This window comes from Aquila chrysaetos, chromosome 9 (assembly GCF_900496995.4).
Source record: "Aquila chrysaetos chrysaetos chromosome 9, bAquChr1.4, whole genome shotgun sequence".
Taxonomy (NCBI): Eukaryota; Metazoa; Chordata; class Aves; order Accipitriformes; family Accipitridae; genus Aquila; species Aquila chrysaetos.
Window position 1 is genome coordinate 16407436 of NC_044012.1, and position 18333 is coordinate 16425768.

General features: G+C 38.1%; 1 protein-coding gene across 1 annotated transcript in view; it reads left to right on the top strand.

Annotated features, from left to right (window-relative positions):
• The window catches only part of TENT4B (terminal nucleotidyltransferase 4B), a 46510-nt gene extending 39743 nt beyond the window's left edge, over nucleotides 1-6767 (top strand). The window contains 3 exon segments of the mRNA XM_030025529.2: nucleotides 985-1172; nucleotides 1755-1919; nucleotides 3856-6767. Coding sequence (XP_029881389.2) covers nucleotides 985-1172; nucleotides 1755-1919; nucleotides 3856-4035 — 533 coding nt within the window. The 3' untranslated portion in view covers nucleotides 4036-6767.
• The last annotated feature ends 11566 nt before the right edge of the window (nucleotides 6768-18333 follow it).

Below are 18333 nucleotides of genomic sequence, written 5' to 3' on the forward strand. Positions count from 1 at the left end.
CGGTCTTCAGGCTAGGTTGGGATTTAGTTTCTTTGTTTTTAAAGCTTTTGTTAGTGATTTCCCTCACTGTCCTTGCAAATTGAATGTGCTTCTGGGCCATTTTTGTTTTATCAGTCTGTAGACCCTCGTGGCACTGCTGTACCCCCTGGTAATGGCAGACAACCACGGTTCAGTCCTGCAAGCTCCAGACTAATACTTAGCTACCTATTGTGGTGTATGTATTAAACTCTATATACAAATACAGCTAGTGGGGCAACAAGTGTAGGTCATAAATCAGAGGTAACTCCTAGGTGTCTTATGTGAGATGAAACGGTAATGAAAAAAAAATAACCCTGTATCAGGAAGATAATGGTGACAGTTACAGTTGTAGATTTAGCTTAGATTTAGGTTCTGATTCTTTTTTTTTTTTAATTAAGGCAGAAGTTAGTGAGATATAAGATTTCTGTATCTTGTATTTTCAGTGTAGGGTATCATACAAAGCAACCAGACTTATTTGAGTACTTATGACCCTAGGAATTCCAGCAGAAATAAAATGGGAGTTGCTGAGTGTTGGGTATATATATAGGAACAGATTTTAAACCTATGTAGTTGAGTGCTGTTGAAGTGTGTCATGAAACAATCTTATTAAGCAGCACATCTGAATTTTCTTACTGCCTTCTTCCGTGTCTTACTTCTCTAATTTCCATCTTGAACTGTGGGTAATGCTTGGTGGTTTTCATAGTGTGCATTAAGGGATCTTGTCAGGAAACCAGCACACCCTGTGTGAGATGTTGGCTTGCTGCATGCAGTACATACACACAAACACATGCGCACATGTGTCTGCATGTATTAAAAGTATGTACATGTGCAGATGTCTGTACGTGTCCTGCTGGATATAATAGATAAATAATACCGGCGTGGGTATATTTAAAAAAAAAAAAAAAAAAAAGCGCAGCATATTTTAGCAGTTAATGTGTGGTGATGCTTCTGTTTTGTTTTTAATAGGTAATGGAGTAACCTTGATAGTAGATACTCAGCAGCTAGACAAATGCAACAATAATCTTGCTGAAGAGAATGAAGCACTGGGAAAACCTAGAAATAAAACTTCAGAAACTCTTAGTAAACATTCTTCAAATTCTTCATCAGGTCCTTTATCATCATCATCGTCTACGCTGTCGAGCTCTAGTGATGTAGTAAGTACTGGAGGTTTTCTGATTTTGTTTTTACATTGTCTTTGGGGTTTTTTCCTGATTTGTATTGCCACAGAATACATTTTGAAAGCTCGGAATCCTAGTTAGTTATTTCATCCAGAATCCTGACTTGCATGAGGTGTTACCCCTTATGCAATTTCTACACATGTAAGTTGCAGTGTGTTTTTGACACAACACATGTAGAAAGTGAATACAGTGGATACAAAGTTACATAGCCCTCTTTTCTCTGGGAAAACTGCATTTCAAAAAAAAGACTGGTAGTCCTAAGCCATAGGCTTTAAAAAAAGAAAATCCTTAAAAAAAAAAAAAAAAAATCTGTTTGGGAATTCTATTTGAAAAATAAAAGGCAAATCCCAAAATCAGAATCATGCATCAATTCAACATTTTTAAATCTCTCCGTTTTATTCAGTAAGAATTCTGGATTGAAAGAATTATAATACCTAATAAAATGAACACATTTTAAGTTTTGTCCACTGCTAGCTTTATTTTTAAGGGAAAACTCACTTGTAGAAAAACTCACTTACTCTGAAGAAAAACTCACTAATACTTTACATTTTCCTGAAGGATTCTGATGGAACACCTTGCAAAACCTCTAAACAATTGAGTTGTCGTCAGTCTACCACAAACAGAGTGGGGTCACAAGAAGTGTCACTGGAATCCTCCCAGTCAAGTGGGAAAACACAAAATAGCCAAACAGCCAATACATCCAGCAACACGAACAAATCTCAGGTTTGTGAAATGTTTGAAAACAACAACTGTATAGATTATTTGGATATTACACATGTCCTCCATGAAAGGGTAGCTTGTTCTGGAAAGGAAACACTGCATTTTTCACCTCCCTTTTACCCCACTAAAATCTTTGAGCACTGATTGTATCTAAAATCACCTGGTTCTCTGTTTAGCTTACACAGATGAGTTTGCAACAGTGGCTTTCCCAGCCTTAAAACAGATTAAATTGGATTGACTTTATTTTGGGAAATCTAGATTTTCCAGAAGTATACAGCTGTGTTGCACCCATTTCCTTTTTTCAAAAAGCATGTCAGTCCAGTCTTTACTGCAGAATTTGAGAACTAATGAGACTTGCCAACACTTAGTGAAAAAGTTACCAAAAATGTATGTTTAAAATTGCGACTGGCTGCTCTGTTAGCTGTTGATAGTTGTTGAACTGTCTTTCATCAAGGGAGATGAAGTTTCCTTGCTGATACATGAAATTCCCTCTCATTTCCCCCTAAAGACAAAATATCTTCATGATGAGACCTACCAGAGCTTATGCATTTAGGGGGTTTCTCATGTTGATGAATACTTCTATGACAACTCAGTAATCTGGAGATACTATATGCCTCTATATACAATATACTTTGCATATATGCAGTTTACATTTTTATACTTTTTCAGAATTTAGGACTTCTTTAACATACGAAAAATAGCCTGGAATCTTCTGGAATATTATTCCTGAAAAGTAATTCTGAAGACTTGCCTACTACTTGCTGACAATCTATCTCTAGCTAGTAACAAGGCAGTTTACAAACTAGGCCTTGGATATACCATGAATGTATGTCTGTGCTACTATGCAGAGCTAATTCTGGTGCTGGAATGTCAATATGCACAATCTGAGATACTCTACATCTGTAAAAAGATGTGGTAAAAAATTAGTCCTGGTCTTAAAAGAATGTTATCTTAATTTTGCACGGAAGATGAGATTTGAGCAATTGTCATGGTTTAACCCCAGCTGGCAGCTAAGCGCCACGCAGCCGCTCACTCACCTTCCTCACAGTGGGAGGGGGGAAGAATCGGAAGGGTAGGAGTGAGAAAACTCGTTGGCTGAGATAAAGGCAGTTTAATAGGTAAAGCAAAAGCCACACACACAAGCAAAGCAAAACAAGGAATTCATTCACCACTTCCCATGGGCAGGCAGGTGTTCAGCCATCCCCAGGAAAGCAGGGCTCCATCACACCTAAGGATTACTTAGGAAGACAATCACTCCAAACATCCCTCCCTCCCTTCCTTCTTCTTCCCCCAGATTTACATGCCGAGCATGACGTCCATAGGTCTGGAATATCCCTTGGGTCAGTTGGGGTCAGCTGTCCCAGCTGTGTCCCCTCCCAACTCCTTGTGCCCCCCCAGCCTACTCGCTGGTGGGGTGGGGTGAGGAGCAGCAAAGGCCTTGGCTCTGTGTAAGCACTGCTCAGCAGTAATGAAAACATCCCTGTATTACCAACACTGTTTTCAGCACAAATACAAAACATAGCCCCACACTAGCTACTATGAAGAAAATTAACTCTGTCCCAGCCAAAACCAGCACAGCAAGCTTCATCTGTCGTCTTGGATTATGGACTTAGGTTTCTGTAAAACACTTTTTTGATGGTTGCAAAATGGGGGCGATAGAACAGTTTTATCCTTTTCAAAAGTCAAAGTGCTCTGCTCTTCTCTCTTGACCTGCATGGTTTTGGGTCTAGAGATGAACATTTGTTTGCAACCACCAAAGTGGAAAATTCGTGGTGATGTGCTGCTGTCTAAGCAATGGCCTAGCTTCTTTTGCCATATCAATTTTTTCAAGTGTAACACTTTCATGAGTTAATGTCCTCATTATCCAGAAATGGGGTTGTGTAATTGCCATGCTTTTTTATTTTTAGCACTGATTTACCATGTTCTCTTTCTTTTACAGCATGGATCTGCACGGTTATTTCGCTCTTCTAACAAAGGCTTCCAAGGTCCAGCAAACTCAAGCCACGGTACCTCAGTCACAAACAAACAACATCAAGGCAGCAAATCACACCATCAGTTTTTCCATGGCAAAAAGAGGAAACACAAGAGGGATGCAGCCCTTTCAGACCTTTGTAGATAGTTGCCTATTTTATGACTGTTCTTCTGTGTGCAATGATCTCATGCTACAGGATAGTTTGATAGTGACTCCTTGGATCTCTTCCGGAGCTTCAGACTGTTCAGACATTGATTAGCAACTGCATTTTTTTTTTCCCAGCTCGCCACGGAACGGATCATGAAGATTGATCACTGAAAAAAAAAAAAAAAAAAAAAAAAAAAAAAAAAAGAAAAAAATTCTAAAAAGAAAAAAAACTGGAAAAAAAAAGAGGAAAAAGGCTGCTCATTTGATAAGTCATATGCTACAACAGGGTCATTTAGGATATAAAAGCTTGAATGTAAAATAAATGTATTTCCCATCAGCTCATGCTGACCTGTAGAGGTAGTACTCAGTGTGTCTAGGGGGTGGTAACAAACAAATAAAACACAAAAAAATAGGAAAAAAAAGCAAAAAATTGTATTTTGAGGGAAACCCAGCCTTTAAAGGTGAAAGTAATTTGTGCATGATTTTTTTATTATTTTTGCATATACTTACCATTTTATTGTGTATATATAGATGACCATATAGGAAAGCTGACATTTGTAATAGTGGATTTGTTAATACTTTTTACATAACATTACTGTTTAAATTGTAAACATAAATTTTTCTCAGGATTAGTTTGGAAAATAATCTGAATTGTCATCTTAACATCCATATAAAGAGACATTACTAGTTATATTGCTCAGAATTTCTTTTTTTGGCATTTAAAAGATTTAATAGAACATTTGATCTGCAAAAGCTGTTCCTCTGAAAGAAAGGTTTATGGTGGCAAATGAAGTTTTTCATTTGTATAAAGTGTACATGTACTTTGTGTAGACACTGAGCTTGTCATCTCAGAGAAGTAACCTTCACCTTGGAGTGCCATCATTTCAGGCAATGGGGTTTTATAGTTGCATCCTTCTCTTCCTCCCCTTAGTGGTCTCTCCCTGACCCTTTCTTTTTTTTAAAGAAATATAAAGCCACTTGGGGTTTTTTAGTTTGGTTGGTGGTGGTGATTGTTTTCTTCTTCTTTTTTTTTTTTTTTTTTTTTTTGTTTTTAAAAAAACAAACAACAAAACTCAGTTTGTTACAGACGTTTGCATTCCTGGGCTGCTTTAATCCCATGCCTCTTTGTTTGTGCCTTCCCTCCCCCTTCCAGGTCTGGGTTTTTTTGTCTTTTATATTTTTGCTAACTCCTGTAGGAGATTATAACTGTTGAAGCTTTAAGTAAATTTTACAATTAAACTATTTTTTTCTCACTCCCCTCTTAGGCATTTTTATATTTACACTTAATTATTTAAAAACAACCAAAACAACTTCAAATAGTGAAATATATTTTGTATTGCCTTAAAGACCCAAACCTTTCATATCTCATAGTATTTCTTCATTGACCTAGTTATCATTTAATTTAAACTCCACATTTGTCTGGTTCAGTCGCATTACAAGTCTAGGTTGCAGTAACTTTGATGCCATGAATGCGAATTAAATGTGTAATTACACTCACAGGCATAGCTTGGAACAGGAGTTGGGACACTTTAATGGTAGAAAGTTAAGTGGCATTTACTTTCACATATTTCTTTAAAGAGGAAAGTCTGTACTCTGCATATGTGGCTGTATTTAATGCAGCTGTTCTGGAGATGATGCTTTTATAAAAAGTACTATTAGCTTTTAGAAACTTTTTTAATATACATTTACAGAATACTACAGACCAACCTGACCTTTAATGGGCACTAATGAGTGCAATGTTTTTTTAAAGTAAAATAATGCTAAAATAAGACCAGAACTGATGTCATCACTTAAATTAATAAACATTTTCAATGTGTTAAAGTGTTTTACTTCAAAAAGGAAAATACATATATTCCAAAAATACGGAAAGTCATAACATTTACTCAAACACTAAGTGATGTTAATTTGACAATTTTTTTTAAATTTTTAGATTCATATTTTAATTTGATCAGATAATTTTATCAACAAGATGTTGAGCTTTTGTTCATAGAAACTAGTAAAAGTTGTACCACATTATGCATAATCACAGTATTTATTTTGTTTTAGATTATTGTGAATGTGTAGACTTATGTTCACCGCTTAGGGAACAATTATTTATAAATTATATTAATCCAGTATTGTTAGCTGCTATTAGCAAAACTGTTCCAAAACTTAATACTTGCAAAGATCTGTATCGCATTTACCACACTGAAGTGTTTTTAAAAGAATCACCCTCATCGTTGAAAGCAAATGTACTCTTAGGGTGCAGATATTAGTGTTCCAATAAGCATGTGATAATTTTAAGGTGGTGGTAGCGGGAAGATAATCTTGATTCCATTGGGAATCTTAGGTTTGCCTCAATTTATGGTTTTCATAAATTTAATGGGAAATAGCTTTTCCTGGACTGCTCAAGTTTCTTTTTGGTAAACAGTATCTTTCTAAAAGAAAAAAAAAAAAAAAAAAAAAGGAAAAAAAAAAAAGCATGAAGGAAAAATTGAGGTATTTTACGTTGCCTCAAATGACCAGCATTGTATTCATAAAATACTGTATATCTTGCAAATCTTTATTTAAACAGAACAGTTGAACTGTTCGTTTTTCAATCTGAAGTAAAATACTTTCAAGACCTTTTAGTTTGCCTGCTCATTTGTCTTGTACATTTCATCTCTGTATTTGACTCAAGTCTAATTCCTTTTTGAGTTTCAATACTTTTGTGAAGATTTTGTGAATATATGAAAAATAAATGTTTAATCTAACTACTGCAGTTTATCACCATTCTTGACACTTAACCTGTTTTTTCCTTCACAGTACTGTGGAAAGAGCAGACTACTCAAGGCGCTTTGTAATATTTTTTGTAGTATCTGGGTGCTTCCCCAGCTGAGTGCTGGGCCCTTCTGCCTGGAATTTGGAAGCTTGCTTTGTTCAAGTGGGCCTGGTCTGCCATGTTTCCTTCCAGGAGAGCTGAAGCAGAGTCAGCATGCCTAAGAATAAGTGGAAGAATATACACGTATAAAGGGTTCTTAATGTATTTTTTTTCCTAACTTTCCTCTGCACTATACATAGGAGACTTGTGCAAGGATCCGTTTTCTTTGCCTTCCGAACCTGGGTTAGGGGTAATGTTCCAGCTGCGGGAGAGAAGCTGTTCAAAGGTGCCACACTGAGGAGGGTGTTGTAGAAGCGTGCAAAAGTTAATTTGAGTTACCTTCAGCTAGAAGCCGTGTTTAGCATAGTTCCTGAAGCACAGTTGGTATTATTAAAGTATGTTCCTAACTTTGGTTATCTTCCTTCTTCGCATGAATTGGCAGGGAGACGTACACATACTGAAAGTTCTTGTAGTCTTGCCGCTGGTAGTCTACCAAAGACCATCCGAAATACATAAATAAGCTGAAATGTTTATCTATCTTCCTGTTTGACATCAGATTGATTTGTTAAGGGGTTTCTTACTTTAATTTTTTAAAGAATAGTTCAAATGGTGTTTATAGTTAAAAGCTGTGTATTTATTAATTTTTTTTTTAATTGTCAGTCTTCTACCTTGTGGCAGAAAAGAAGCTGAAATGTAAGTAAATCTTCCTGTTTGTGAGACATGGCGTGATTCTGTTTACTGACCTCCATGTTCTGTCCAGCTTCACCAGAATTTACAGCTCAGGTTTTTAAATATTTATAATAAACTTGTTTTCCTAGAGCTTAATCTTTAGAAAATAATTAGTAGCCCAATGGCTGGTGGCCACTTTTTTAATGTATTTTCAAAATGGACTTTTTCCATTTTATATCTGAAGTCATCACGAGTGCATCCTAAATACAACATGTGAGCAACTGATAGGAAAATAGTCTCATCTTGAAAATGTAAATAAAAGCAGCCAGCCATTCGTCATCTTGATGGATGTTAAAACTCATGATAGATGTTAAAACTGAATGTGTAACTCCAACTTTATTTCTTGAAGAGTGAAAGCTATAGGAGATTACGAAGTATGTAATTACTCAAGAAGGAACTATATTTACCTATTTAGGGTCTGTAACAAAAATTACATTTAATTATTCCAGCTACTGTTAAAGTGCAGAAAGTAGTGATCATTTATTCTGCTGACACCTAGAACTTGATTCTTTTGCTTCATGATGCACCATAATTTTCTAAGAATCAAGTTTACCATGTCTTGAAACCATTTGTCTTGAAAGCGCAGAATTTTAGAGCTTTATTTTCTAGCTAGTTTGTAGTGTTTCCACAAGTTTTCCTCAAAAATGTTTTCCAGGTGCAGTGACCTAAATGCAAATGTGTCTTGACTATATTTCCATGAGTTATCTACCAGTAGTTCTGACAGATATGTATTCATGGTTTCATCTATAAGTTGAAACCAGCTTTCCAGTTCTCATGGTCTTTAATTACATCATGGTTTTAGATTTTCCTGTGCCAAAGTTACTGGGCTCTTCCCCGTAGTAATTTGCTCTGAGCCTAATTAACTCATCTTCAAAGGTTGATTGTTAGGATGTTTGAGGTGATCCCAGAGAAATTATCCAACACAAGAATCCTTTGCAAGTTACTTAATGAACAATGTCCTGAGTAACACAGGAATTAAAATTCAAATAGCCTTATTGGGTCTTTACAAGCCCAAAGTTTGTGTCAAGTGTCTACTTGAAAAGGAAATAGGAATAAAAGAGCCAGAACATGGCTGTTACTTGTGCATTTTAGCATGGTAGTGCCAGATCAAATTAATCAACATTTCAGATTACTCTAAAATTTAGATAATTAATTTTGAACAGCTTTGAGTTTAATTCTTGGTGTATTTAGTGATTTCCCCACCACGACCATTTTATTGATTTGTGGGCTCCAAAAACTTCCACCAGAAGTGTGTTGCCTTTGTTAGACACCTTGACCATACAGTGCAATAGGCCTCTCTCTTGCCAGTAGCTAGCTTAAACCTGTTCCCATTTGGTCCTTCCTATAGCAGTGCGACCAGTGGTGAGCTTGGATATGTATGAAACTGGGAAAAAAAAGGAACGTGAATCTTTAGTTTGCTGTAAAATAATCGGTAAAAGCTGATGGGATCCTGAAGATCACTTAGGCACACAAATAAGTAAGGGAAGACAAAGAAGAAAGCTTGGAGATCCTCCACATAAAAGCCATTTGGAGGAATGCCGTCTTTCTGCCTTCCAAGATGCACGAACAATGAGGTGCTGCAAGTCTTCTGGTGAATCAGTTTGGTCAGACATTACTTCTTACGGGATACTGAATGACCTGAGCAGTGAATCTGCTCACCCTGGAAGTATGTTGAAGGTTTCTATGTTCTGCAGCAGGTTTAAATAGCTGCAAAGGTGTTTATTGGCAATTAGACTGATGCTAGTATGCCTTGGTTCTGCTCTCTCCTGCTAGGAGTCTTTCAAAAGATGTCTTTTTAATCCTTGATGGCTCTTGATATTTTAAACTTGCTGAATTTAGTCTCCTTTTTTAAGTCTGAGTCCACCCTTTGTTTTTTGTGGCCCAGAGATTTGGTGGTGAATATGGCACTTACCAAATCCTGTCCAACAGGCTATAGTGAAGCAGGAAGGGGATAGAGATCGATAGTGCTTTAAAAAGAGTATTTCCTGCTCCTACAGCTGCTTTTTAAAGAAAAATAAAACCCCACAAACCTCATTAATTGAGCAGGCTGAAGTAGGAATATGTCCCCCTAGCCCTCATACATCCATATCTGAAGCTAGTTTCTGTGCAAATCATTCAACAACCTAATGTTTGGATGCTATGCTAATTTTCTGGGTTTTTTTAAAATCCTTTGGTATAATGAAGTCCTAATTTCCCATAGTACAAAACACCTGAGGAAGAAACCACTTGGCTGTATGCAAGACCTGGCTTGTAAAGAATGCATTTGTGTGGTGGTGGCAGAAGTCTGAGGAACCATGGGTGCAGATTTGGTGAGTGTTTTGCTTGTTTAAAATAATAAAAAAAAAGCTCTTGTACAGGTATAAAAAACTACTTTTGTTTATGTATGAAGCAATGTTTGACTCTTGAGCTAAAAGATCATTAAGCAATCAAATGCTGCTGAATAGCTAATAGAGAAAGTAATCTGTGCTCTCAGCTGCATTTCCCCAGGTCTAAAGTTCATTTACTGTGCCAGATTTGGTGCCAGTGAAATCTGAAAATAAACCTGGTTCAAATTGCTTGTTTATGCTGCCTGGCAATGTGACACAACAATATCTGTTCTGAACTTAAAGCTCCCATCTTAAAAAACCCAAAACAAATCCACCTTGCTGCTCTGTGTACAACAGATATTTGCACCAGGAGTATGAAGAAATATTTTTCTTAAAACAATAACATTATGTGGTTTAGGTGAAATACATGTTAATGGTTGCTGTTTGCATTTCCCTCCTTCTGCGGCCTATTTCCAAACAAGACTGTTGTTCATTCTTATAATAAGTAGGGGACTGATTAAGGCTGAGTTGTTTTTTTTTTTTTTTTCCTCTTCACTATAGTGGGTCTTGAACCAAACTCATTTGTGGTTGCCTGGTAATCAGTAACTATGAAAAGACCATTCTCGGTCAGAAAAATCAATGGCTAACCCAACTGCAGGTAGGAATCTTTCATATTGTCTTCCTTTGATGCTAGCTTGTTTGCTTTTTCTTTTGAAAATTTTTGACGGTGCAAGGGAGGAATAACTTACAAAATAATGTAATCTTTTCTATAAGATTTTTATTCATCCCAAAGCATGTCTTACTAAATCTGTGTTATGATACCAGCTTATATCCATCAAGATACCATAATAAAGCAGTCTAATTGCTGAAAACTTCAAGTATCTGAGCTGGAGTGTGTGCCATCTAGTAAATCACTTTTGTGCAGTGTCTAAGCGACATACTCCAACCACGAAAGCTACTTTGAAGGCTGCTGTTTTATAACGTTGTTCGTATGCAGACAGTAGCACCTTCAGGTAGTAGTAGCTTACCTGGTATTGCTGAGCTATTGCCTGCACTTACGCATTCTAAATCCCACAGAATCCCACTACTCTAAGGGTATAGCTGGGAAAACTGAATTTTATTGCCTAAAAAAAGAAAGTTTAAACAGTATTAGTAGGGTCAAAAGCGAAGGTGGTAAGGGGGGGTACCTGTTACTAGAAAGAGGAGCCAGTGCAGCGGGTTGCCCTGGCACCTCCGGCTGTGCAGGCAGGCAGCCTTCACCTCCTCCAGCAAAATGGGCCGGAGACCACCATGGCCAGCTCTCGCTGCCCCGGACCTGCTTTCCTACACAAAGCACTTTACAGAAATATATTTAACAACTAAGTACTTCTAAGTTCTTCAGAACAAAGTCACATGATGATCTAACAAAACCAGAACAAACTTCTCAGAGAGTATAGGCAAATACAGAAGTTGGGAATCTGAAAGCTGAAGCATTAACACAAAAGGGAAGCAGTCCAACTTTTGCACATACAGGGAGCATGCACTTACCATGCATGCATAGTCTGATTTTAAAAAACTAAACAAACCAAAACAACGCCTAAATCTTCAAATGGCATTACTGCACTTTATTTATATTGAATAAAGTAATATTCTAGATTACAGTGGTGATTGTAGAGGAGTATTTTTGAAGTAAAAGCAATAGAAAACAATAACAAGTCATGAAATAGTGCTAGTTCTATAGTTTCTCTATTATGTACTTCTTTTCTAGTTATCAACACTGAGACATAAAAATCCGTCCATGAAAAACAGTAGTTGTGAACTCTAATTACTGTATTTGTACATTTGGGAGAGTCTGAATGTTCTGGTGTTGCTTAGTAAGGGAAAACTACAATTAACAATTGTGATGAGCTGGTGCAATACTAAAACGACATAAATTAGAACTGATGTTTACATTTCTGATGTCATTATTAGAAAGTTACTTATTTTCATTTCTTGTTTTGTGTCCTCATCTGTGTCTCAATTTTTATATACTTTTTCTACATTTGTGCCTCATCTGGCCTGCATAGGCAATCACAGCTGTCCTGTATTCTAGCTGGCTGCTGGCATCAGTTAAGACTTAATTTTATGAGCTGGATGGATCACTGTTAAAGAACAGCAAGTATCCATTTTTGATACAACCATGTTCGAAGCTACCTAAGTTTCTCCCCTGTTTGGTAGTCTATCCACATGGAAAAATTTTATCATAACAATAGCAGTACAACCCACTACCATGTGGACATGCTAAAGCACTAGACAATCCTTATCCTTAAATTAGTCACTTCCCAGCTGATTTCAGTTAATAGTGTGTTGTGCTGGAATAGTGAAGGTGCAATTTTAATGTTACTGTATCAATAAAAATTCTTAGATTTTATCGCAAAGGAGAGAAACCCTTGCTGTTGCAAATTTGAGGTTACTCATTTGCCTTACTCTAAGAATTACCACTAAAAGCCTGGTTCTGTTGAACTTAAGGGGAGTTTTCCTACTGATTTCAGTGAGATCAATTTTATCCTGTTTTTTATCTGATTTTTCAATGTCTTGATTTCAGAGCTTCAAAGACAAATTTTTTAGGCAAAAGCAAATGTATATACATCAGCGGACTGATTAGAACTATGTGCACATCTTGCTCAGTTCTAGACCACCCATTAACATTTAGTGACTTGTCTTCAATCAAAGTTTGTTTAGAAGACAACAGCTGAAATGTCAGAAACCATGCCAATTGACAAAGTAACTGTGCGCAGGTTGTGGCTTCCTGGAGGGGGGTGGGTGAAGGAGTAGGTGGTCCTAGAGGCCCTGCCTCCAGTTCCTGGTGAATGGGGAAGGACTTCCAGTACCACAGACTCCACCAGGGATGGGGTCCCAGAGACTAGACCATGTTTGCCTTCACAAGCTAGATTAACCAGTTGCCCACTGTTTGAACCACTGAGGCAAGACAAGACTCTTAAAACCTCCTTGCCCCATATTTAATAGCATCATGATGTCTGGTGGTACCAGGATGGTTTTTGATATTGGTCTTGTGAGCAATTAAATGACACCATCTGTCACTGCTGCAGCAGAACTCTGTGATTTCAGGATAGTAAGAAACTAAAGCATTTCCCATCTTAGTCCCTCTCAGCTTTGGGATAGTTATTATTTTGGTTTCTTTGAAAATAGCAACTACTTGGAGAAAAACAAAGTCCATTTCTTAGCATAAAGGAAAATAAAGGGAGTACTATGTTCTTGCTCTGTATTGTCTCCTTTAAAAACACCATTGCAATCTAAATAAACTAATCTTCAAGAAGTCAGCTACTTAAGCTCAGTAAGTTAATTTAAAAGGCTAGATCCTCAGGTAATATAAATAATTTTTACTCCATTGGCTTCAATATAATAGGGCTATGTTGATTTAACCAGATGAAGTTTGTCCATGCACTTTTAAAACCGCTTTGTAACAGACTTTTTTTTAAGTGAATCCATGTTCCCTAGTGGATTCTCTAAGAACTTTTCTGTTCTAGAATTGTATTCTGATTTATATAAAAGTGTTTTTCCCTAATAATATACATGGTCCATTTGTTACTTACTGATTTTTCCAAAGTATTCTGCTTTTCTTCCAGTATGTCCTCCTGGCTACTAACGCAAAGATACTGGAAGTGCAAATTGAAAACAGTTAGCTAAATAGTTTCATCATTCACTGTGAAAATAAAATGATCTGTTCTTTTCTGTGTTCTTTAAATCAATAACATCTTCTATTTTGTTATAAACTCCACCTGCAGTGTTACGGTATCTAACAGAGAAATGGCCTTCCTTTCATTTATTTTCTTCCCTTGCATAACTTACCAATTAATGAAAAGAGTGACCCCTCAGACCACCTAACAGTTTCCTAGGAAGTGACAGACCAGATCTTCTGTCACTCAGCATTGCTGAGAGTAATTCAATTAAAATGTTCCATTTTAACACAGGTCAACTTGAGTACACAGGAAGATTTTAAAACAAGCCTGATCTATAGTCCTTAGTCCAAATCACACCCGCAAGTACAGGTAAAAGGCTTAAGCAATTAGCCAGGCACTGATTTTTCAAGGCATAATGCATGTTCTCGCTCTGGAGAAAGAACTTTAAGCATGAGCAGGAGAGGCAATGGAGATACTTTTCTGATTCGTAATCCAAGAAGTCAAACAAAACCTCCTAGCTCAGGCTCTGGAGCTGCACGCAGTGGGACTTGAATTCCTGAGTCCTTCAGTTCCTATAGAAAACAGCATATTAGCTCCTCAGTCACGTACTTTTTTGGACTGTTAGTACTTTTCCTAATTTATTCTATCGTTTCACAGTGCTGTGAGTTTGCATTGGGCTTGAAGCTTTCTTTGGAGAAATTACTGTTGTACAGTTAAGTCCCACTGACTTTCACAAAATCTGGAATGCTAGAAAAAATGATTGTCATTCCAAATCAGTTAGACTCTTGGACAACTTTAAAAGAAACAACAAATAGGACAAGACACCTGAATAGCTTTTCATTTCCCTAAAGAAACATATATGGCATTTATTGCTTTATGTACAGAAAAGCAGCAAATGATTCCCAAAAGTTTGTTCAATTGATCTGAGGGCCTAGAAATGCAACCTACGTAACAGCAGTGAAACTCCACCTTCTCTCTAGCCAGGCTGATGCGGTAAGATACTCCTGCATTTAATAGCATAAACTTAACAGTCTTCAGCAATTGATTCCAATATTGTCCTGTAAATAAGGGTGATAGCAGTATAGCAGCTCAAAATAATTTCTCATTACATCCTTCCTAAGCATGTACTGCCTAGCACTTTGGGATTGTTCTATTATTAGGTATCTTTGAACTCATAAATTTACAGGAAATAGCAAATAATTTACTCAAGTTGTTTGTCTCATTCTCTAAATTGATCAGTGGCCAAAGAGAGTAGTGTGTGTGTATGCATATGCACACTGGTAAGTAGATGCTAAATCTCATCCAAAGGTAAAAGAATTGTTCTAATAAATCCTTCCTACTGTAGTGTTCACTAAAGGCAACATTTTACTCCTGGCTTTCCAAATCAGAATCAGAAAACTTGTGAAGAAAAGCAGAAGTTGAAGTTGCCTTGGTCACTGTTTCTGGATATTTGAGAAACTGCAAAAAGGCAGCATGGTAAAGCATGCTTTCCTAAATACTATCTGCTGTGGTATTGTAGGATGTCAAAGGAACATTTAAAAAGCGTGAATATATTTAAAAGTCTACCTGCTAATTTTAAAAGTGCTACTTGGCATATTGTGCTACTTAAGATTATATTATGTCTAACCCACAAAATATTCTAATGTATATTAATTTTCAAATTATTCCTGAGATTTTAAAAGAATATTTTCTGAGGTTTTAACTATATTTCTGATTTGCTTTCATCACGTACTCATTTGGTCAGCAACCATCCCCTGAGTCCTGACTGACTCATTTATGGGGGCCACTGAAAATCTGAATGTTGAAACATTTTGCAAATAAAATTATTTAGAAGTAACTTGCTGGGACAAAATGCTTTTATCCCCTTTACTACTGTGAATGCTACAAGCACGCATACACTGAAGGCAGATTCAACCCACAATGAGTTGCTAAGAGGAAAATGTAACCCCCCACATGAGAATTATACTTGAAGGTTACTATGTTTTTCTATTTCTGCTTCTTTTAAAAATAGTGATCTTTCCCTATTTCATAATGATTCATAGCACTGGATACTATGGTAATTTACATTCAAGCACACATCTGAATTGTACAAAACAGACTTCTGTAATGCTCTATAACTCAGTTTGTAAATGACGCTGCAAGTAGATTTAGTATAAACACTGTATTCACAAATAATTTAAACAGAAAATGGAAAAATAGGTTGAATTTTATTTTATTAGATTTTTATCAGCTGATGTGTTGCATTTTATTTTAACTAAAATTCTAAAATTATTTATGGTACAGTTATCCAATTCAGTCTTTGGAAAAAGATTAGATTTGTGTGTTTAATACTCTGGTTTCATACATTCAAATGTACATATCATTGTAGAGCTGCTGGACTTTTTTTCTAAGCAAGAACTTGAAAATAATAATGCTTGCTTGTCTATGAAGAACACTTTCACAGAAGCAAATAGAACCCTAGGGACTGCTGTATTCTAATTTGGACAGCAACATTTCAGATAGACCTTTGATTAAGGGCTACATTTTCACAGTACCAAACATTTGCAGCTATCACATACACGTAGGAATTTTATTTTAGATCAATCTGTAGCTGCAACAAGATAAGCCATTAAAATGACAGGTTAGGTGCTATCACTTTTTCTCACCCAGGACAGAACCTTACACTTGGGTAGTCGCATTGAGCAGGGCTCCCAGCAATGTCGGGTGCTCTCCAGTAAGGGGTGGTAGCATCTGCGTTGTGAAAATCAGCCCTGACTGTACTTCAGCTGCATGGCACTTGAGAGAAAAATTAGCAGCAGAAAAAGAAAAGGGGAAGTCTGTACGTAGCGTATGCAGGAGCCAAAACTGGATATTAATTTCCATATTTTGCTTTTTTCCTTTGACATCCATTTTGCTAAAATGTGTTATAGTAATTAGCAGTAGTTTAATCTGCACAACAGTGTATATACAGCACTTAAGAGTGTTTTGGAACTGCTGCCATTAAAAAAACCCTACAATGTCGGACACATTGAATCATGCAGGAATTTTAGATCTTACTCTGGAATAGCAAATATTTGTGGGTATACAGAAATGATGTTAAGCAATCTGTGTACTCGGAAGGTCCACAAAATTTTGATGAAGTGATAAATGGAGTCCATCTGTTCTGAAACGACTCCATTTATGATCTCAGCAGAACAATGTATTTTCCATTTCCTGCAGTTTTCAAATCTTGTTATCTAATCCAACTTTCAGTGAAGACAAGGAATTCTTTTTAACAATCATCTTACTGGAAGATCCTTTTTCTCCTTTCCCCTGAGAAATGGTCTGAATGTCCCATGCACTGCTTCTATCTGAATGCTCCAATAATTTCCTAGTGCTTTTCGGATACACGATGTCCAAAACAGGAATGAGAAGACCTAGGTAAGATTAAGTAACTTGCACAAGACTGCGCATAAAAGTGTTGCAGGGCAGGGATCAGAGGAACAGAGTCCAGCTCACTTGCTGCCCAGTCCTGTGCCTCAGGTATGTAACCACTTCTTCTCCGGCTGCATTCCTTCTATACTTGTCCTAAATTGCTGAAAATGGATTTGAATTCCATTCCGAGATTCCCAGTCCTAACAGCCCATAAGTATCCTAAAGGCTGGGCAGTCTCAGAAAATACAACTTTTCCTATTTGCCCACCAATATTCGAACAGGAATTAGAAAGTCAAATGAAGCTGTTGTGCTCGTGATGTGTGTGCTAAACTGTTGCTCTCTCCAAGAGGGTCAATTCAGGCATGTAGCTTGGGCCTACAGAGTGTAGAAAACACCAGCTGGCTAGCAGTACACAAATAAAAATTGTTGTATTTAGTTACTAATGTATTATCTCAGTAATGATACTGCCGTGGATGACTACCGCGTGTTTGTAGCTGCGGGTAGCCGGGCACATGCCTGCCTACCACGGGCTGCGTGCGATCACCTGTGACTAAACACCTCCCCAGATAAACTTAATCCAAAAATCCACGGAAATCAGCATTTCTTTCCATTGGCTGCTATGAGCTTTGGATGGGACTTATGTGTGGTAGAGCCAGGCTCGGTCTGAATTGGTGGCCAGATGTTCAAGGCTCGATACACTGAGAAATCATTGCCAGCCCAGTGAAACTCACCCAAAACATACTGAGAGGACTAAAGCAGTAAGTAAATGGAGGAATGGGAAACTGGTGCTGTGGGATAGCCGTAGTGGTGGCCTGCGAGGGTCAGGTCCCTCGTCCCTGGGCTGCAGCCTGGCTGCGGGGAAGTTCGGAGTCCTGCCAAAAGCACCCCCACGGTGGCCGGTTTTTAAAAAGCTGCCTGTAAACCTTCGTATTTTTTAGGGTTCTGGGCAAAAGATTGTTTCCACAGCTGTACAGCGTGGATGCCGATGGCTCTTCACTCCCCGCATGTGAATCGAGGGGGGAGGGGGGAGGGACGGGACGGGACACGGACACCCCCCAAGCCCCGACACGCTGCGAGGGACGGGGTGCTGCAGACCTTGCCCGGAGGCCCTCCGACCTGAGGGGGGGCCCAGCTGAGGGGCTCCCCCTCATGCCGGGGAGGGTGTTAAAGGCCAGTGACCGAGGCGAGGCTGAGGCCATCCCACCCGGGCGCCTGACGAGAGGCGACCGTTAGGTGCGCGGCGGGAATCCCGCGTCCCTCACAGCCGCCTCTGAGGGGCCGCCGCCGGCCCCGCCACCCGCCAGGGGGCAGGAGGGGCGCTGCCGCCGCCGCGCGCGTCCCGCCCTCACCGCGCCGGGGAGGCTCCCCGGGC